The sequence below is a fragment of the Acanthisitta chloris genome, unplaced genomic scaffold (genome assembly GCF_000695815.1).
Source record: "Acanthisitta chloris isolate BGI_N310 unplaced genomic scaffold, ASM69581v1 scaffold9413, whole genome shotgun sequence".
Taxonomy (NCBI): Eukaryota; Metazoa; Chordata; class Aves; order Passeriformes; family Acanthisittidae; genus Acanthisitta; species Acanthisitta chloris.
Window position 1 is genome coordinate 53104 of NW_008665404.1, and position 23079 is coordinate 76182.

General features: G+C 43.1%; 1 protein-coding gene across 1 annotated transcript in view; it reads left to right on the forward strand.

Annotated features, from left to right (window-relative positions):
• The window catches only part of TTBK1 (tau tubulin kinase 1), a gene marked incomplete at its 5' end in the record, with an annotated part of 72448 nt that overhangs the window by 44639 nt on the left and 4730 nt on the right, over window positions 1–23079 (forward strand). The window contains one exon of the mRNA XM_009071741.1: window positions 2756–2779. Within this exon, the coding sequence (XP_009069989.1) occupies window positions 2756–2779 (24 nt within the window). The remainder of the gene's footprint in view (window positions 1–2755; window positions 2780–23079) is intronic.

Consider the following 23079-nt stretch of genomic DNA (forward strand, 5'->3'; position numbering starts at 1 on the left):
TGGCCTGCTCCAAGTCTGTTTCCTGGAGGAACTCTAATTTGCACTGAGGACTGAAAGTGAGCAGGGCTTTCTCTCAGTTATGTTTTTTTGGGTGCCCAATGGCCTCTGTGGCCCCAGACCCTGAACAGTGATGAAGGAAATCCTTATCACTCCCGAAGTGCCAATAGACAGCAGGAGAAGAGGACAGATACTACAACTTCACTGGCTCTGAGGCAGAAAGAAGAAAAGCTGGGCTGAAATAACTGAGCAATGGGTAAAAGCAAAACACAGCAGGCTCTCAGGTTTAAAGAGGCAGAAGAGGTAGGCTGAGCAAAGAAGACAGCAGGAAAAATGAGATATGGAGAGGTGCTATGTGTCTTGGTTTCCTTTCCCTTCCTCAGCATTATCTATGGGTTGCTCTAAGGGGATCTGAGGGACCATTTCTCAGTGGTGAGAAATGGGCATTTGCAGAAGAGAGGAAGACTCATTGCTGCTCACTCAATCTAATTCCCATTGAGCTGTGGTTGGTGCCTGCTGTAGATTGTGATTCTTTGATATTCGGCTCCTCTGGCTTCCCTCCACATGAGAAGAGGAGCTTGTCAGCAGATGGAAAAGATAAATGTAGTAGTTGGCCTCTCACACTCTTTAGATGCAGGGTCCTTGTCCATCCATGTGTTAGCAATAAAGGATCAGCAGAAGGGAGATAGTGGAAGTAATGCTCACGTATCCTCTCTATGTATATGTATTGAAACCTTAAGCTCAGTAGAAATTCCTAATTACATTTTATATCTGGAAAATACATTGAGGTCTATCAACACCCCATTTTTCTGGGACTTCACATGCGAGGTGTGCTACTGCTCCTGTCCAAACAGTACAGAATAGGCCTGATGGAAGGTGGTCCAGCTTGGTTGCTGCTAAGGGCAAAGGGTAAACAGGGACAGCACCTTCAGCATTAACTGTGTAATTTAAGCACTAGAACTTCAGTGAAAAAAAGTAACATATCTGTAACCTCAGCTTCAGCCCAGAGGTAGCAATACCGAAGTGCCCTTGCTGCTGGGGCATTGTAATTTGCTCCTTCATGGCCTAGGCAAGGCCTGTGCTATAAAGGGTAGCTGGAGTGATCCTTTTTGATCTGAGAAGTCTTTACCATGTTGAGATGATAATACATCTTAGAAATCATCCAATATGCTGAATCCAAACATGGAGCAAAAAGCCAGAATAAGAATTCCAGTATGCTTAGTTGTGCAGCTTGCAAACAGTACACCCAGGGCTGAATTTGTGCACCATCTATGCAAAGAAGAGGTGGTTGTCTTTAGGATAAATTAGAGCTGCTGTCTAGATTTTATTTATCTCTCGCAAGTTCTCTGTATAACAGCTTTACATTATCATTATCTGAGACTCTGATCTGTGCAGTGACATGCAGTACATTTAGGACTGTGAATAATTGCTTTTCACATTTAATGCCCACTGCGAGCTGAGTAGCTCTCAGGCACTTATGAAGATAAGATATCTGCCTCAAAGCACTGCAAAGATACTGAAGGTGACAGGAAAGAGATGAGACTGGATGACATTCAGCTCTTTTTCTATTATCCTTTGCAAGGGCAACATCCCTAGTAAGGTAAGGAGAGCAGTTTTGGCTTAAAGAAAATACAATATCACCTTTTCACACTTCCTAATTACATTTTGAAACCTGTAGAGACTTCCTGAAAGGAAATGCAGCACGAGGAAGGGAATGGATTTGAAAGGAAAAATGAGATTCCAGTGGAAATGGTCTGGTTTTGGAAATTGAGGTTGCTGACCCCTCTGAAAGTGCTAGTTTCATAGCAAAGGTAGAAAGGGGAGAAAGGACTTAGCATTTTCAGGGTGTAGAATCTGAAGTCATTCCCGTAATCCTTCTCTCTTCCATTCAGTGTATAAATGGAAGGTAGGGACTGCGATCTCATCCTGGCACAAGCTGTCCTCTGTGAGTATACTTACTGCCTCTCCTGGCTATCCCAGGATTACAGAAGCAGAAAAGGGGCCTAAGTTCATCTTCTCCTCATGTCCTCCCATGGCTCTGTGTTTCGAATTTCTCGCTGAAAGGAGAACTATACTCTGCCTTTCAAGCTGCTCTCTGTCCTCTGCTTACCAAAACTGGAAGCATTAACACTCCCCCTGCAGGTACTCACTATAAAAAGTGTATCGGGAGGCCAGCAGTGTAAGTGTGAGGGAAGAAAAGTCCACTAACAACCCCCAAAGTTGCCTTTGCAAATCCCTGGAGCAAGTTTTAATGAGACTCATTGAGAGAGCCCCTGAGAATCCCTTACCTTTAAACACACATAATCATTTTAGCACCAGGTGTTTTACCTTTTCTCGTACACATGGTTTCCAAGTGTGTTCAGTTTGACTGTTACCTGTGTCCAAGATGTATTAATAGCATAATGACATGTCAAGATGAGTGATGCCAGAGGAACAGAGAAGTGAGGCATGTGGCCTGAAGAGCCAGAGGAGGGGACAGGCATAGTAGAGCCTGACACTACTCATGTCGCTCATGTCCATGTGTGGCTGGGGAGAGCATGGCAGACCCCTGTGATGTCAGGCTTCCATGGTGCCCATAGCATCCCTGGGAATTGATAGACACAGGGCAGTAAGTAAGGCCCCACATAGAGCAAAAGCATTTTTCATCCGCCAGCGAAGATGTCCACAGCATGTGCATCACAAACCAGGGGCGAGTCAAGTCTTTGCCTGACACCTTTTCCTCCACTCTTCTTGGTCTTTTTCAGTTGGAGGAGGACAGGCCTTCTCAGCACTCCCTCCCGAGGTACAGCCCCCTGAGAAGACTGGCGTCCTCCGTTTTCTCCTCCTCAACCCTGGAGACAGAACACTACCCTCACGTTGGTGGCACTTTCATACAGCGCAGCCGTTCAGCGGAGAGCAGCCCCGTGCGCATGCCCCACCGCAGGCACATGCCCCTCACGGCAGGAAACCACAGACTCATGCCTTCCGTCCTCCGCATTTCCAGGTCCCAGCTCCAGCAGGTGTGGGCCCGCTTCACACACAAAACATAGCCTGTTCAGGGAAGCAGCAGCCTCCATAATGCAATAATAAATCCCACCTGCCCACAATGTGTCACCACTTAATGCAATATTGAATCCCAGACAACACTGGCCTAAGGTACTGTAACTTCCAAAGCCCCTGCAACCAGACCCCAGAGAGACTGAAAACATCTGCCTTTCTAAACCTCCCAGCAACCTGGGTGAGGGGTGGCAGCAAGGGCGAAGATGAGAACACAGATGGTGAACGTGTGATGTGTGAAAGAGGTGGATGCCAGGGCTCATCTGAAAAATTCACTCACGCGTCCTGCAGCCTTGGGGTAGGAAATGCAGGGCTGCCTCACTGAACACATGCAATCAAGCAACAAACATTGTCAAATAATGACTGGAATGGAGAGACCGTGGAGGTATCAGCAAGCGTTACCTTCCTCGGCAAAATGGTTCAAACATCTTTGTTGGTATCTTACGTTGGGCGGAAGCAGTAGGCGGTTTTATTCCATCTAGATATAGGCAGACTTCCACTGAAAGCTCACCTGAGGCAGGACCTCAGGTTTGTCCCTCTTGTGGAGTTACGATTGTGTATCTCTTTGTTGCCTTGGCTTTGGAAATCCCCTTGATTTTGTTGCATTTTGGTTTCCATACACTGGCCACACATTTCTATCTCTCTGGCTTTGCCTTCTGTTACATGACGGTGGAACTGTTTGTCTGCTCTCCACTCCTAAGCTGCTCCAAATTTTCCTGCCTTCCCCCAGAGGCACTGACTGTCAAGAGTTGGATAGCAAGGATTTTTTTACTGATCCAGCTGTATATTATGCTCTTTCTAAATTCCAAAAATTGTAGGCATCTGCAGCTTCTCAATGGCGGGGCAGTCCTGCTTCTTGGCCTTGCTTGGAAATGCCTGTGATAGCAGATCTCACTTGAGAACTAAAGTGGCCTCAGCTCTTGGTATACAGAACCTCTGGAGCCATGTGTAAAATTGACTTGAACCTTAGAGGAAAAGGAAGATCAAAATTAGTTTAAATTGTCATAAGTATCCTTATTTCTTGCATTTGCAGATACACATTGCCTTTCTCAATACACTCACAGTGTAAAAACACCAGATAGTATGAAGACCTTCTGTAGTTAAGTGAATGTAGTAACTGTTTTCTAGTGACATGAGCCTTAAATCTGATCTTCTGGAAGAAGAGGCAGTATGGATGTTAAGGTCAAAGAAGAAGGGGTCATTGCTGGTGCTCAGGGCTTTAGGAAAGTGCATGTCCAAAGTAAAATACTGTGCAAAAAATATATAAGCACAGGATACAGCAAGAAAATATGTAGAAATCTCAGGCAGATGCTAAAATGGGTTGGGAATAAGTATGGGTGTTGGAAGAGAATTGTGATGTGGAGGTACTACTGCATCGCTAGAGTGTTTCCAGTGGATTTACAATGAACACTTCCTTCCAAGTACTGATTTCTGTAGGTGTATCTGCCCTGCCTGAGGCTCCCTTAATATTAAATTCACCCTCCCCTAAGCAACCCCAGGCAGTGCAACCCCAGACAGGGTGGGTTGTGCTTTCTGAGGCTCACAGGACCCGAGCAGTGTGTTTGCATGCCACAGGACATGCTCAGACAGGCTGGTGGGCTGACAGAGCATCCCAGGGCGTGCAGGGATAGAGATGGAGGGGACAACACACCCCCGACGAGAAGATTCAGTATAGGTATGAGAAGTCTTTTCCCACAGTCATCCCTGAATCAGTGACATGAATTTCTTTTGATTTCCCCCAAGAACTTGTGTGAACAGGACAATGTACTGCTCAGCCAACATTTTTATCTGCATTTTGTTCATCAGATTTATTTTTCAAAAAGGGACTGGGCATTCCCAGAAGTACTTGGGCTGAGATAACCAGTAGCCTGATCTTATTTGGCAGTTCTCTTGCCAGGCACAGATACCAGAAAGAGCAAGGCTTTGCTTTTCTCAACGTGACTTGAGAAGGCAAGATTTTCTTAAGTAGATTGTGCTCTGATGTTATTTTTAACATGTTCAGTAGAGACTTTAATAGAACAGCAGATTCTAGAGAAAATGGGATTTGTGAAAGAAGTAGATTTAAAATCAGTAACTCTTAATAATTTTTGTTTGTAGCCTCCAGAACACTGGTGTTCACTTTTCAAGCTCAGTTTTAGGAATGAAAATTTCTACTGTTCTATTTTTAAGGAAAGAAAACCAAACAATTTTTAGTTTTGCCAATGAGAAAGCAGAACAAATGGGATAACTAGATGTTTATAGACTCTCACCCTTTTGTTCAGACAAAAAACAATGACTAACTGATTAGTAGCTCCAGACAAAACATTTAAAGGTCAGTAATCTATCTAATGCTACTTATCATGGTTATATATAGAACTACTCTTGCCAAGTAAACTTGATAGTGCTCTGCTAAGTCCAAAAGTCTAATGGTTGATTTATGTAGACTTCAGTAAGATTTTCTCCTAGTTAAAATTATTAATAAATTGAAAGCCAACTAGGCAAAAAAAGTAGGTGTATATGTTGCTATCTCTTACAAGTGGGGCTGTTTCTCATTAGGACTCCTGATCTCCTGCCCTTAGCTCAGCATTATTCCATGCCTTTAGTGGCTGTCAAGAAGAAAAAAGAAATCACTGAGGAGAAAGTTTGCAGTGACAGAAGGTGGGTGGCTTGATAAAACGCTACTGGCAGGCCAGCTCTGCAGACTGGTATGGATTGCTTGCATTCAAACTAATTATTGCATTCAGCCAGGGACAAGGTCATGTTTTTAGTACGAAGAATATGGGTCATACGTACAGAGTGCGAGAAACTGTGCCCTGGGAGGTGCTGTCTCCCAAAGCAAGGTGGGAGTTAAGTGAAGTAATTAGCTGCATCAAAGTTCTCATTATGCTGCTACAGCAAAAAAGAACATTCTTCTTTGATGTATCAGAAGGAATATAAAGATGTGAGCAGAGGGGAGATCTTTTGTAGTGCTGAGATCACTACCAGACATCGTATCCAAGTCTTGCATGGAAATTTCTGGAAAAGATGTTCAAAACCTAAAAGAGAAGCAATACAAGAATTGTTGAAACCTGTAAAACTTGCCTTGCTGAATGAGCTGGAAGAAATGCAGTCTGTCATTAAAGACAAAACTAAACAGTGACATTATTGCTGTTAGGTGTACCTGCCTGAAGAGAGCAAGAGGGGTTTTAATCTGCCAGGCAAAGATATGGGTCTAGGTGCTGGAAGTACGTAGACATAGGTGGGTGGTAAACCACTGAAATACATTTATTAAAAGACACTGAATTCTCTGCTGTTCAGGCTCTGTAAGGTGGGGTATTGGTTTCTAAACCAATCCTGTTAAACTATCAAATTTGGGCTTTATACCAGAATAATTGGACACATTGCCGTTGCCTCAGTTTTATGGGAAGTCTTATTTCATGATCAATATGTATTTCACAATTTAATTCTGAACAAATTAATTGGTGCTAATGGCTGGAATCCTGATGTTAAAGTAGTGTGCAAAGAGTATTAGAACTAGTCAGTTTGCAGATTTTTTTGAACATCTTCATCTAATGCTGTAATAATTACTATGGAATACACATATTGTTGAGGAACAGTTGGCAAATTAAAGAAATGTGAATATAGCTCTTTTTTATATATATGGAAATGTAATAAATTAATATTGAAACTAGTTGCAGTGCAATTCTAAAAAAACCCTGTATATTACATTTATATTGCATTTATTTATTGTGTTTCATTTATAATGACTGCAATTATAAATGTAAAAATGTCCAAAATCAGTTGGCAAAAATGCTCACAATTAGAAAGCTTAAAGGAAGTATAAAGCAGCCATTTCACATTGGGGTCTGCACTTCTGTGATCAAGTTAGGGGAACAGAAGTGTTGGTTCTCCAAGAGAACCCTCCTACCCCTACCCCATCCCATCCAGCCCTTTGAGCCTTTTCCCCTGTGCCAGTGCCAGCGTTTGTGTGGCTGCATGGACCTGCATGGGGAGAAGGAAAGTTGTTTTCAGCTTTGGTTCATTTCCTGCCTTGGTTCCCTGTCCATTTGCACAACTGCAAACGAGGGTCAGCAGGGAAAAAAACACAACTGTTGACCTGAAAAGTGATCATGGGGCTATGGGCTGAAAAGTCAGTTGCCCTAGTTATTTGTCCATTTATGTCTGATAGGGCTTTTAAAATTCTTCAGCTGGGATAATTCAGTGTAAATCAGCACTAGCGAAATAAAATTCCATTTCAGCATCTTAATCTTAGGCAAATTGTGTTCATCAGAAGGGTCCAAGAACATCCTGGGAGAGATGTTCTTTTTACTTCCCATTGTACATAGCACTTGTTCTCCTTGGAATCCAAAATCGAGCTGAGCATTTGCCACTCCTTCATGGAGATTATTGGCATCAAGACAGGTAGCTGTTGCTAGGATCTCATGATCTACTTCAGTGAGCAAATGTTCAGCACTTGAATATACATACAAAAGCCATCATTTTATATCTTGGCCTCTTTGCTCCTTTCACTATCTTTCTATGCAGAACAGGAGATGTTTCCAATTTATTGCTGTCTCCCCATTCTCCTTCCCACAGGAAGGAGCTAATGAGATACGATTTCTGTGAAAATGTTACTGTAAATGCTTGGGTTAAACTAGCATGAATTGGGTAAATGTAGTTATGCCAGCAGGCACTTACTTTTAGTGGAGAATGTTCGGGTGGGAGGGGATTGACTGAAAATAAGTGATACTGAGACAGGTGCAATTTTGCAGATGCCACTGTGTCTGCATTAGGAGTATCCTCTTGATATACTCACACTGACAAAGTCCCTGGTGTGAACCTGATTTGTCTGCCATTCCCCTACTTTTTTTACCAGTGTTGAAGGGCATGCAAGTGAAAGAGTTAGGGTGCATCACCTTTTTCACTGTTTAAAGTCACTTTGTTACAGCGATAACAGAAAGTCAAATAGAAGTGCCCTGTAAAACAGCCATATGGATGATCCAATCCCATCCCTATGCTACCTCTTCATGATGAAAAGTCGCTCTTGTTCTTCCACTCCTCTTTGTTGTGTGTCTGAATCTGGACATTGTGATGGTCAAGGCTACTGCAAGATATTTTCTCTGAAAGGAACAAACTGGTTCAAAAAGTTGTATTTTTTGGGCTAAAGATCTTTGTAGTTCCTAGAGATTTCCAGCCTGGACTGATACTTTCCTTGCTGCAAGACAGATGTTGAGTCCAAGACGTTTCCTTCAAGTCTTTCCTCTAGTATATGTGGTGATTCTTCAAAGGTCCCCAAGGACAGATACGGATCAGACTACCTCTCCATTCTTGTGTCCAAATGAATTTTGAGGAGTGTATAGGAAGCTGCTGTAGCTGCCTTTCAGTTACTCGTCTGAGGGTGAGAGTTGGGGCACACATTCTCCCTTCTAGTTCTGAGAGGCAGCAAGCAACCACTTGAGCTGTGAAGGATGTTGGCAGCTGACACCTCCCCTGCCCAGGATGAAGAAGCTGTACTTGGTCAGTTGGCCTCCAGGCTGGATTGAGATAAGGCAGCTGATGTTCTCCTCTGGAATCTCATCCATTACTCCATAAGCAGAGACATTGCCACACAGCCGCCACCCAGTTAGATTATGTTTGAATCTGAATCTGGATGCAAGAACAGCAGCAGTTAGCTGTGGCCCTAAGCTTCTGGTTTGCAGAACCCCCTCATCTTGACCTCACGGCTGAGAAGCTCTCTCGGTTGCCTCTTTGTTCCTCTTTGCCTATCCCATCTCCTCCCCATATAACAGTCTTTTTGTTCCACCCTGGTTGCCTGTGCATGTTCCACTCCACACCTGACCCCATGGTTTACCTCGATTGCCATTCATGGAATCTCATCTCTTACATCCTTATTGCTTCCCTGAGTACCTGCATTACCTCCTGCCATTGTCATTCCCAAGAACCTGCAAAGCATGTGCACCAGCTTCCTATGCATTGCATAGCTCAAGGTGCACCATACAGTCCCTATACACTTTGATCAGCCAAGAGGCCTTCCCTCCCCCTGATTTCCTTGAAGGGAATGAAAAAAATGGCACATTTTGGCACTTGGAGCAGCCTCGGCTCTACCTGGAATCTGTGTGAGGATCACATTGTTTAAAGGGAGCTTGATTTCAAAGATGATAATGGAAGATACCCTTCATTTTCAGGGCAGTTTCATGAGTTTCAAGTCATAGAATCCTTAGGACTTAGCAAATTCCCCCAAATTATTGTCTACATGAACAGCTAAATTTAGACAGCTGGCAATGTTCTTTCCCTTAAGACAGGGGTACCATCTGTGGTTGCAAACCATGTAAATAGCTGGTTAAACACCAATTCTGTTGTTGTGAGTATGTCTCTAAGTTCCATTTAAATTGCTGCCTGGTCTCTACGAGTAAGAAAGTGTCTCAGCTCCAGCTGCAAACAGCATAAGTTCTTCCAAATAGATGTTTTCTGGGCTGGCAAAATTGTCTCTCCCCATTCTTCTGCCTGGGAGTTGGGGGAGTGGGGAGGATCCAAATAAAAGTAGAAATAAATAGGGTATTTCAAACAGCCAGGACAGGGAAATTATAACTGCCACGCAGCTGACACTTTGCTCATTAACTGTAAACTTTAACACACTGGTGTTTTGTCCTGTTGCCTGTCTTAATCCGCGGGTACCACAGAATGGTGGCTTTTTGCTTGAGGATTGGTGTTCTTCTATCAAGCCTGTGCCACTCCCATTAGGCCACAAGAGTGGCCTTGTTGTTTTAAACAAGCTCCTTGTTTCTCCTACAATTCCATTTGTCTCCTAGCTCTCCCCAGCTGCTTCTGCAGCAGTCAGACCCAGGTGTTACATAAGAAGGCAGTGTGCCTTTGAGAACCAGTCAACAATCTGTTTTTCCTTTTATTTTTATTTCAAACTGATCAGCCATAATAAGCAAAGGTGTTCTCACCAGCCTCCCTAGCCTGCTTATGTGGCAGAGAGGCTGAGCAGTTCTTCAGCAGTTCTCTTTCTTTTCCAGAGATGGCTCTAAAGCCAACATACACTTTCTTTTCCATCTCCCCTGGGCTGTGAGCCCTTCAAGATGAGAAACAAAACAGGTGGCATTCAGAACATTTCTCTGCTCCGTGCTTCAAACATTTCTTCCAAAGATTTCACTTTGGAGTGTTTATCTACCTCATTTGTCTTTTGTTTCAGTAGCATTGCCAGGCTTTTATCACTGGCTACACTACCCCAAAGTGTGCAGCCTCTTCTGAGAGTCTTAATGATTTGTTTTGTAGTAGAACCCTTGTGCAGTTGGATGGGAAAAGAGAGCAAACACCTCCATTTAGCCTTTTCAGAGTTTATTCAGAAACAGCACTTACAGCCATGGTACTCATACCTTCCCAAGGCCTCCTAACCCAAAAGATCCTCAAGTGCTTCATTTTTCCCGTGAGTCACTTCCCTGCTGTTTGACATGCAGGAGCACTGGAGGAAGTCAGCAGCAAATAAAGCCTTTTCAGAACATGTCAGGATGAAGCCAGTTTGATCGCGCAGAGGGAATTTCAGGAGGCAGAATATTTTTTCATGAGCTGTAAATTGTCAGGGCAGTGGGTGGGACCTATATATCAAATTGAACAAATATCATTGAGACATTTCTTTGACTGCGAATCACCAGGAATTTCACTTGCTCTCTTGTGTAAAAATGCACTATTCCAATCTGGTGCTGTGATCCTTTGTAAATAAATTAAGACAAGAAATTATAACCATTGCTAGTTTAGTCCTCTCTTTTAAATAGCTCAACAATAGGATGCACTGTGAGACTGAAGATCAGAAAGCATGGAAAGATGGGTTCAGTCCTTTTCCTGTTTTCTAACACCCTTCCCTCTCACACCTCCGTCAATCTTCCATGACGTGTGTACATGGAATTTTTAAGTGCTTGACAGAGGCACAAGATTATTCTTGAAAATATAAGGAGATTATCTACTGCTCATGTGGAGGGATTGGTGACAGATGCCAACCATCTTTGTCCAGTGGGTCTAGCATCTCTTCCTTAGGCTACGTGGAATCTCTGTGGTATTCAGTCACATTCATATTACAGCCACATAGTACTGCATCAATTACCTAATTTATTTTTATTGTAAACTGCTGGGTTGGATGAATGACACATTTTATTAATGGTTGTCAGTAGAGATTTATTCATGACACTCTCAGAACTTTACCTGGAGCTGAGACCATTTTGCTGCTTTTGCATTGAATAAGAAAGGGCTCTTTTATCCCAATCTATTCGAAAGAGAAGCTTTTGTTTTTATTTTTCCTTTTCTGATTTCCCTTTGGTAACAAATTGGAAAGAACAATTTGGAGATAGCTATCATATATTTGTCTAGCTCTGCTTGGCAGTAACAGAGGGACTGCAAGAGGCTAGCTGAAGAAAATAAAATTGCATTTCCTAGCAGACAAGGTCTGAAGCCTTTAAAATCATGGATAAGTTGAAAATCCCTAAAATCCTATTAGTGTTTATTGTGATTAAATTGCCCCAGATATTTCTCATCTGGAGAACCTGGGGTGCCCTTCTTCTTGGCCTGCTTGCCCTGCAGTTGCCAGCCCTCCCCAGACTGACTGGAGGAGATGACAATTTCTGAAGAGGCTGACCAAAGTAAGCCAGATGTGCTTCCAGATTTCACTACTGTCCCCAGGATGGTGTTGGGATGCTTTTTGCTGGAGCTTCCCTTTCTGATTGTATGTATGTTTGTATGTGTGCATGACCCACACGTGGCCACGTGTGGTCCTGCCTTACAGGAGTGTTTCTGTGCCAGTAATGGGCTACTTTGCACACACCTGAGTGCTCCAAAGGCTCTTGCAAAGAACAAATCTCAACTAGTTACAGAAAGTATCCTTACGATGTCTGGTTCAGGTGGCACACCTGGCCTCCTTTGCACATTGCAGGTCGGATTTCAGCAACCTGGCCTAGCCAATTTCTCTTAATTCAGTATGTTGTGACATACATACATATCTCTCCTTTTGCTGTCAGCTAGTGGCAGAGTATTCTGGTGACAAGAACAGCTCTGCCACTAGGGTCATAATTTATAGTATGCAAACACCTCTTTTGGGTATTGTTAAAACATTAAATAAAAGGTGTAAAGGCTGATCATTGTGGTACCACCTTCCTTTTTGTTGCTTTTTTATACCACTGTGTTCGGGTCTCTATAACACACAAACCTGCATTGGCAGTTCCATGGGACAGCGCAATGATTAATTTCTGGGAAGTGTTTCTAAGCATTATTTGCTGTATTGCAACTCCTTTGTATTACACCTGCCATTGAAAAAATGATGTTATGATGAATGTACATATTGAACAAGCTGCTAACCATGTAAGCTGGGGATTGGAAGCAATTCCCATTTTACATTCACTTGCATGTCTTCTAGTGTTTGAAAAGAAAATTGCTTTGTGTTTGGAGGTTTTATTTTTTCATATGCAAAGTGTTTCAAGCAAGTTACCTCATCTAGTGCACTTGCCTCATAAGAATCCCCAGGGCTTCCTCCAATAACTCCAACAAGTTTCTCAGCAATTAATTATATAGCAATGTGAAACACAGTAATGGCAATTTCCTCTGAATAAGTCAGATAAGGAGGATTTCCGTGGGACTCTTGCCTCTTCAGCTTGGTCCTTCCTAAAAAAACCCACCAGATCAGGTTCTTACTCAGCACCGCTGACTTCTGCTTATTTTTATGACTAAGGAAGATGTTTAGCTTTCAGAATATTCTTCTTTCTTGCTGCTATTAAGTTGCCTTTGTAATTAGGGACTAGAACAATTTTTGAACTATCATTTCCTTCCACTTTGCTCACCGTTTTCTGAGTCTCTTATGAGTGTTAAAAATGAGGTGGTCCTCGTGTCTGCTTAGACAGGGAGATCTGTGTTGGCTGTTGCTGGAGACACTGGTGTGTGCAGAGGTGGGAAGCTAAGTGGCAGGCAAACCACCTTTACAGAGCTTTCGCTTCTGTCCAAGATGCTAGGAAAGCTGACACAAACTTAACATATGAAAGCACAAATAGGGAGGAGCAGAGCACTTATCCAGCACAGGACTGGACTGTCCTATTCACCTTGGTAAAAAGAATGAAGAAAAAGGCTGTGGAGCATTTCATGGTAAGATGCTGGAAAGAACAACTCCCTGACATTTATGGTGCTGACTCTTGGAACATGGAGATCCTGCAAGCAAGCATGGCAGCTCTTAGACCCCTGCTAGTTTTACCTCATCTGATGCTCATTTGAAGAAAGAGCTGCTTCATAAACTCAGATTCAAGGTTTTTTTCCACTCACTGTTGTCAGTCCTGCCAGATCTCACAGTCCCAATCAAGCTTAGTCTATGTTGGCAGAGGATAATGTCACTTCCAGGATATGCTAAGGTCCTGATAGTATCCAAATAAAAGCTGTTACAGGGAAGACCAGACTACAGCTCTTGCTGTCTGTGTGCCATCTGCATTTCTCAGGACTAAGGCCTCTTCCCATTCCCAGTGGAACAATTAACATCATGTTGGGAACTTGATTTCTGCTTCTCAGACTTTCCAGCTCCCATGAAGAATCTCAGGGACCAGCATATCCTTCCTTTGCATTACCTTGTGTCACCTGTTAGACTTCTGTTGCTGCTAAGCAGGAGAGAGTCCAAACCATATTTAACCAACTGCTACTTGAGCAGGAGGTGAATGTGGGTTTCTGTGGTAATTGCTACTGAGAGGAGACAAAAGCTGTTAGGTAACCTGTTGTGCTTCCTGGTTTGCTTGAGAAGCTTCATCTCCTGGGACTTGAGTTTCCTTGAAGCAGTGGATCTCAGTACAGTCCCCTTCAAGCAGGTCTCCAGCATTAAGAGGCACAGCAGAAGGGGTTTCTCAAGTTGCCAGAAGTCCTCATGGATTGCTAGGGACAGAAGGTTTGCAGTAGCTGTGGAAGTTCGTCTCAGGGGGAAGGCAGCAGGGAGATGGAGGGGACGCAGCCTACTGTAGCTTTAAAGACAGTGCTGCGTAGGGATCTGTTTGGAAGGACATAGTCGACTAAAGGGATCCAAAGCTTGTTTTCCTTGAGTCTTTTTATTCTTCCTGTATCTAATCCCTTTAGAGCCTAAGGTCAACCCCTTTTTGTACTGCAATAACACTGTAATATATGCTTGCACTACTTCTTCTGGTACACCAAGCATGCAAGACCAATTCAAAGCTTTTTTTCAGAAGAAAAAGACTGTATTATTGTGTATATAGAAATACTGAGAGAGAATTTGAATTCTGTCTCCTGTATAAAAGCATGCATTGATTACCTGTATGTAGATCATGCTGTAAATGCTGCAGAGTACTGTAAAATCCTACACTTGAAACCACAATGAACAGGCAATGTCATCAAAAAATGAAACAGAAGCTGTGCAATGGATTTTGTGCCTTTTTTAAATCCATGTATGTTAATCCAGACAATCGGGGGGGAAAAAAAGGAAAAAAAAAAAGGGAAAAAAGGGGGAAAAAAAAGCTTGTATACTACCAAAACCTTATTAAAGAATCAAAGGCAGCACCTTGTTGATGGTTGGGTGTTTTGTTGGCTTTCTTTGGTGATTGCTGGGGTTTTTGTTTGCTTTCATGCTTTGTTTTTCTACTCCTATTGCTTCCCAGCTTGGGAAAGGTGTCCCCTGCTCTTCCTTGGGTACATGGGAGCACCAGACAGGGAGATGAAGGAGATCTGATAAAACAGTGAGAGTTTCATTATTGTTTATGAATGTGACCACTGAAAACTTGCAATTAAGACAGATCTGGGAATAGAAACAAAGTTCCGTGACTGTTGGAGATGTGTTTCATGTACTCTGGGAAGGCCACACTGTGAGTTCAATTTACAGAAATTTGGGCTAGTACCAGTTTCTCTGAGTTGAACCCAGTCATATCGAAGCAGAAGACTTCAACTAGCCCCAGTTTCTGTACATTTTTAGAGCTCTGGCTTGATGGTTACCACAGTCCAAACTGGCTAAACTTAAGCTGGTACAATCCAGTGCCTACAAACACAGCAGAAACTGTTTATCATGTTTCTCTTGGCCGCTTACACTGGGTATTTTCTACTGGCAGGCAGCATAGGGTGGGTGGATGACTGTCACCCATCAGACATTTGACAAGCTGGTAAAATTCCAGTCCCTTAACCCCACAAAACCCCAAGGGAGATGGATGCAAAATTCTGGCTTTCCTACAAGTAATGTGCTCCTGCCTGGGCTGCTCAGTGGATCTGACCATGCTTGCCTTTCATCATGACGCCTGATTTCATCATCCTGGCCTGGATCAGGAACAGCATGGTAACAGGACCAGGGAGGTGATTCTGCCCCTGTACTCGGTGCTGGTGAGGCCACACCTTGAATACTGTTTGCAGTTCTGGGCCCCTCAGTTCAGGAGGGATATTGAGGTGCTGGAGCAGGTCCAGAGAAGAGCAACAAGGCGGTTGAAGGGACTCGAGCACAAGTGCTATGAGGAGAGGCTGAGAGAGCTGGGGGTGTTCAGCCTGGAGAAGAGGAGGCTCAGGGGAGACCTTATCACCCTCTGCAACTCCCTGAAAGGAGTCAGGTGGGGGTTAGTCTCTTCTCCCAGGCAACTAGCAGGAGGACAAGAGGGCACAGACTCAAGCTCTGCCAGAGGAGGTTTAGATTGGATATTAGGAAGATATTTTTTTAGGAAGAGAGAGTGATCAGGCACTGGAATGGGCTGCTCAGGGAGGTGGTGGATTCACCATCCCTGGAAGTTTTCAAGATGAGACTGGATGTGGCACTTGGTGCCATGGTCTAATAACCGTGGTAGGGCTGGACTGGATGATCTTTGAGATCTCTTCCAACCCGGTTGATTCTATGATTCTATGAAAGTTACCTCTGCTGTAGAGTGGCATGTGGTTCAATCCCAATTGCTGTTCATCTGTTTGGGGTCAGGCTAGAAGGGGAAACATGGCAACAGACCCTGTCTGCTTTGGTGTGAAGTGCATAGTTATTAAATCAGTGTTTTTCTGAAACTGTCTGGAAGGAGACAGTAGGTATATGCAAAGGCTCTGGTACCTGTGTAAACAGTGGGGGAAACTTACCCCCATGTAGAAGATTCACAAGACCCCAGCTCCTCAAAGGCAAAGAGCAGTTTGTGCAGGCGGTCTGGGAGGGAGAGTTAGGATTAGACTGTGGATTAGATTTAAGAGGGTTGTACCGTGTGTGAGTCCCTTTTTTCTCCTGGGAATTGTATGGACAGTCAGGCAAAATTATTCTAAGTTTGCCTTTAGCAAGGTCCAAAGCCCATCTTCTCCATGCTTCAAGGTGTGTTTTGGAGGCTGCTGGTATGTGGCAGCTGTGTACATCTGTCAAGCACTGCAGAACCATGCAGTGATGCTGTAGTGGTAACCACGGTCTGAGACATCGTTTAGAGCATGTTCTGAAACAGAACAATAGATTAGAAGGGGTGCATCATTTCCTGGATTTATGTTAGGTAAATATTGTGCTATTTTCCTGCACTTGGTTGGGTTTTGCTTAAAAGAGATGGGAGAGAAGAAAATCACAGATTCTAAAGTACAAGGGAAAATGGATTAAGGTCATGTGGGAAACTTTCCTCCACGTTGGTGCAGAGCTGCTAAGGAGAGATTTGTCCTGAATGGACAAATTGAAGCATTGACTAATGCAACTCATGTGGGACTGAAGGTATAAAGCTCACCTAAATGCACCCATCCCTTCACCCGAGCAGTCAGGGGTGTTTCCCCCTCTCTTCTTTTTCCTTCTTTTGCTTTTTCTTTGCCCCCAAAAAAACCTTTATTTTATACAGTAATTTTTGGTCCTTCCCAAAGAGGTGGAACAATCATTATGTCATAGATGGTCTGTTGGTGACTGTGGTCATACATGTCCTCTTTTATCTTCATTTGCATTCTAAGGGATGTGAAAGTTAACATGCAAATAAGGCTTAATGAAGGTCTCGATTTTTTTCAGTCAGAATTTATAGTTGATACAAAAGGTAAAATAAACACTTTGGTCCTCCTCCACCCACTGAGGTGGCAGAAAAGTCTGCCTGACCTTCGCCAGAGAGTCTTTGCACTTATCTTCTCAAAGGGCCACACAGCTTGTCATGGACGGTGAAGGGAGACTGAGGCCGATGGTTGGTACAAAGGCACAGGTGTTTTCCTGTGCCTCAGGAAATCAACATCGGGCCGTGAGGCCTCCACTTCATCCCAGCCAACATCCACTTATTTGGCCTTGCTTGAGATGGGTGCAAGGTCAGTGAGGGTCCCAGTTTATGTTTTGTTCAACCATCATCGTCAATTCATCACCTACTTAAGCTAACACTGACCATTTATCACATTATTCACCCCATGGCCACTGTCACACAAACAACAGCTGTAACATTGTCTCACATTGAGGACATTGTGGGCTGTGTATTTCTTTTTCTTGACCACAGGGACATCATAAGTTTCATTTGACTTCATATAATCAATTTTTGGAGTATTTCTCTAGGGCGATTCCTTGTCTTCCTCTTCCACATCTTTCATTTCCATCCACACAGATCTTATGTGGACCTGACAGATCATTCATTACTCGAGTTATTATTGATCATATATATGATCATATATAATACACAAAACACAATAATTGCAACAAAAATTAATAACAAAGACTGTGATAAACTTTGTAGCCAGCTGGTAAGCGAAAATCCTAATGCATGCAGAAGCTTATTTAACCATCAATTTTCCATGCTGCTTCTAAGATCTCTACTTGCTCTTGCTGCATACTTCATATGATCTGGTTGTTCATAAAGAGTATTTAATTACACTTGGGCTATGAATGCAGTAGGTATCATTAGACAGTTTCAAATGTCCACACACTCCATTTTCATGCAATAATCATAAATCTAATGTTGGTCTGTTTTGCAAAACCATTTTTTATATTGTCTGTAATTGTACCTTTAATTCCTTCAGTCCCACCTGAGTTGCAATTAGTCAATGTTTTGATTTGTCCAGTAAGATGATATAACATGATGCAATCTTGGAATGCTGTCAACTGGGGTGTGCAAATAGGTTCCAGAACCCATCCCACCACAGTTCCAGTTGTTGGGTGTTGCCACTGGTCTCCTGATTCACTTTTGACTCATCCCCACACCCCCTGTGTAAGAAGCTGCTTCCTCCAAAGGGAACAAAGTGTTAATCGTCCGAGTGCGTGTTGGTGTTGCCACAGGATGCAGTAGACCATGTTCCATCACTGCTAACACATGCAGTGTGCCCCATAGAGGGTATACTTAGTTTTGAATGAATTGTGTTGGATCCAGTATCTTAGTTAGTCAAAAAAGACCAAGTGTCACTGAGTGGGGTAGTACAGTTTCAACAAGTACAACCTAATCTAAGACCTCAAGCTAATAGACCCAGTCTCTGAATTTCAGTTACGCTGGAGTTGCAGTTACAAACTTCGGTACAATTCCAATTATGATATTTCAGACTGTTCAATTGAGAAACATTAAAATTTGTGTACTGATATTGGCCTATATGGAGTCATTTGGTAATCCAGATCAATGCACCAGTTGGTAGGTCACATATAATACCAGACACCACATTGTGGCACCCCTCACACCCTTGGAATATGCATTCCTCGTGGTGTATTAGTTCACATGTCCTGAGGAGGATGATAAATCATCTCAATTGTTTTCCTGTTAGGCTCAGATTTTAATGGTAGCTTAGTGATGTTGCAATTTCATATAATTTGATTGTTGTTGGTCCACTTTAAAATATATTTTCCTTCCTCAGTTTGACAAGACAGACTTACGTGGTTTTTCCACATAGTCTCCCAAGTTTTGGTCAAGCCTATAGTTAATATTCCTCAAGTTACTGGTGAGTTGGCAGACTGAGGATTTGGCTAACACTGTGTGTACGTCCAAAGGCTTGGATTAACTGCAACATAAAATTTGAAGCAAGACCTGAACGTTCATCTAGTAACAGTAAGAATAGCAAAAGTATTTTATCCACATTATTATTAGAATTTTGGTTTCTAATTTATGAGCAAAACAACAAGTATAAGTACTACTACCAAAACCACCATTACTCCCTGTAGGCACTCTGGCTCTGTACATGACAATTTTTCACTCCACGTGCAGTTCATCTGGATACAATTCTTCTGTTAGGACAATGAGTGGGCAAATGCTCGACCCTGTTGTTAACCAGCAAAGTTAGGTTAAACTGAGGGTATAATCCACCTGGAAGTAATTAACTGTATTTTTCCTGACCCATGTCCTGCTTCCCAGGCATAAGGATTTTTCAGGGTTGTTAGTACCATTGTCACTGTCCCAGTTTGAGATATTTTGACCAGCATAGACTGGCCTGCATAGAAGCCAGTAGGGTGTTCCCCCAGCTTTGTTTCTGTCTTTGGCATCAAAGCAGAGCCATAAGAGGCCTTTGTCTTCAGACATCCATCTCTGCTTCCTCTATTATATAATTAATTAGACAGTCAAAGATGCCATCCAGTCTCACTGGGTTTTAACAAATCACTTAACTTACCCGTTGGAGCACTCACAAGACCATTAGCCTGGGGATATTATGGAATGTGAAATACCCATCAAATTCCATCCTCTTTGGACCAATCTTGAGCTATCATGGTTGTAAAATGTGAGCCATCACCACTCTAAATTTCCCTTGGGAGGGGAAGTATGCTGAACCATTCTTTCATAATTCCATTGATATCTCCCAGATAGACAAATCACTTACAGACTGTGGGTTTCTAAGCAGTGCCTGCAGGTGACACTGTATCCTTGTGAACTACATCTAGGAGGTGGAAAGCTCCTCTCATGGTCACACTGTGTCATCTCCTTATCTGTTCTTCCTGTTCCACTGCTCACACCAGGGACCACAAGCCCTTTTCAAGGTCCTAGTATCTCATTTAGGTGTCATTGGAAGAGTGGGAGCTAAACTCCAGTGATCTCTCAAGCTCTTTGACCCCTTTCTGTCACAGATTACAATGACAGCCATGCTCACTGAATCCCCATTCTACATGAATAAGGTCAGTTGGGTGTATGGTACCAAGCTGTTGGAATAATCTCAGCTCTCTTATTAACAAATGCATTCACATGCAGTTATGTCCATTCCCACAATTTTCCTTTCCTAAGTAGTCCATAAAGAGGCCAAGCAATAATTGAAAAGACATGTTCAAGGAGAGGAATAATAAAAAGCATGTCCTTCACATCTATGACGGTTATCCAAGTGCCAGCAGGCCTCCGTGTCAGTGTCACCATCTCAGTGATCTTTGGAACCGCATCAGGCAAAGGCACAGTATTAGCATTTACCTCACAATAATCTATGAAATGCCACTGCCCAGTTGGTTTACTTACTGGCCACACCAGTGTATGGTAAGACAAATGAGTCCTTTTAATGATGCCTCTTTTTTTCCAAATCTGTTACCACGCTGTTGGTCCTTGTGAGTGGTGCTGTTGGCAGAGGCTATTGCTTTACATAAGAAAGCTTGGAAGGGGGCAGTGGTATTGATGCTTCTAATAGTTTGATAAGTTTTGCAGACTCTGAATTGTCACACATTCTTTCAGATTCTATTTGTATTCCTGGTAACCCAGTGCCTTCCGCTATGAAACTCCATAGAGCTCCATCTGGGAGTTTCCAGGTTCACCCATCAAGTAGATAAACTCCTAAAATGTTTGTTTGAGCAGCATGCACAAGCACTTCAACCTTAGTTAATAATTTTTCCCCCGGGAGACAGAAAACTTTGCCATGAGACGATCCTTTATTACACCATCAATTCCTATAAGTTTAAGTTTACAGTGACTGGGTATAATTCCCAAATGTCAGGGATGACAAAATACACAGCCATGTCATAAACTGCTCTGCTGCAGGGGCATAGGCACAGGCAAGCTGTAGGGTCTGATCTCTATGCCCTCATGGGTGGTGAGATCACCTGAAAGCCATGCAGGCAGAGCAGGTATTGCTATCACTCTTCATTGCTTCAGGGACCTGGGCAGAGTGTGCCTAACTTGGCATAGGGCAGGACATATATGAGCACGCTAACGAGCTGGATGCCAGTACTACTCCTGACCCTGCTGTTAGTCTGCTTTGTGCTGCTGTCTGAGAAGAACATGTCTGTCCACGTTCTTGGTTACAAGGGGACCTGGAACATCAAGTTCAGATCCACTCAAGTGGAGACTGCATCATTGCTGATGTTTGCAATATTTGCAGTATCACTGCAAATATGCTGCCCATATTGGGTGATATAGGCAGCATTCACTCCTCTGAGGATGTCCCAGTGCCAATGATCCTGCTGATTTGAAAACCTACCAGTTTAGAGTAAAGACAAACCCCCGGACTGCACTTAGCTGTCCATGAGCACATGGCCAGAAATGGACTTGAAGGTTTTTGCCTCTGCCAAATATGAGCGGGTAAATCTTTTTGTTTCCTGATTCTCCTTCCTCTCTATATTCTAAGTCTGGCCTCTGTGCAAAGTAGGGATGTTCATTGCCTTCCAAATACATATTGTTACACAAAGTAGTCACTAGCCAAATTGAATTTAAATGCAGACAGGTTTTATGGAGAGACTGTTAAAAAGGTGAAATACGCAGACTTGGGGGATCATACTGCCATATGCATTCCTGGGCAACTGACTGAGAAGTCAAGAGGGAGTCAGGAGGAAAGATCTGAGCCCAAACAGTTGGGCTCAGATCTTTGGTTCACTGTCCAAGGTTCACTGTCCAATGGTTCACTGTCCAAGGACAGGAAATGTGTCTTCTGAGAAGGTGAGGAACACAGAGAGCAGAGCTTGCTGGAGATAAGGAAAGTCCTTGTGACTCAGATTTGGCCAGCTCCAGTGTGGCTTTACTCACTCACAGTCCCAGAGACTTTTTAAAATGGCATAGTCCCTGCTCACAGTGAAGTGAGCCTAGCAGAGGGCTGCCAAGGTGATCAGGATCTAGAAATATATGGCAGCTGAGAGAGCTGGGTTTGTTCTGCCTTAAAAGGAAGACTGGGGTGGGGTCTTATTTCTTCTTTGAACTGCCTGATGAAGGGAGATGCCAGACTCTTCTCAGAGGTACGCAGTGAAAGGATGAGATGTTATGACACAAGCTGCATGAAAGGAAAGTTAGATACAGGAATTAGATATAATTAGATTAAATTAATAATTAGATATAAAGAAAAGCTTTTTCACCATGAAAAGCCTCAAACACTAGGACAGAGTCCCGTAGAGGTTGTGGGATCTCCATCCTTAGAGATACTTAAAGCTCAGTTGGACATGACTTAGCACAGCCAACTCGTGGTTCTGCTCTGAGATTCCTTATAACATTTTTATTCTATAGTTTTAAGATACAGGCTAAGCCTCTCCACTCCTGATCTTCTGAACATCTTACCACAATTCCCACCCATTATTACAGCAGAGCACGAAAGTTCTTCTCTGGCCTTTGGGGAATTGTCCTAGAACAGCTGAGTGTGCTGTAGTAGAAAAGACACATGATGACTGTCAAGACAGGACCCAAGTTTCTCTAGTGAGGGATTCAAACTGGGAGCACCTTGTTCAGCGGGGTGTCTGCTCACAGCTGGCTGCTGCTCACATTAACTAAACAATGGACAGTCACAGATTTTGATGCTTTTGTCAACAGCTTCAGGTCATGATAGTAATGAAGGTAAGAAAATATGTGTTAAAATACTTGACCCAAGAGACGTTTCAATGTAGTTTCTTTTAGCTGGGTATTTATTCTCTTTGGACTTTCTCCATGGTACATTTACAGTGGCAAAGCAGCCACTGTTTTAGGATGCTTTAAGGAAGGTATTGTGGCAGTTCTGGGGTACTGCATGCAACAGGTTAAGCAATTCACATTTCTCAAAGGTAGGTAGAAGTCACTGTTGTGCTTAGGGTGCAATGTCCATGCAGGTAAATAGAAAATATATGGAGAAATTGACATGACAGACAGAATGGCAAGTCTATTTTCTAAATACTGTAGATGCTAAATTTGTAGAGGTGGAAGTACATGGAGATTGGAAAGGTATCTACAGCATGACTCAACAACAGCAAAGGGGGATCAGAGCACAAAAAATAAAGCGCCATTATTTTCCCTCCAGCAGTGTCCTGCTATCCAGCTCCATGTCATACTTGATTGCTTTGCC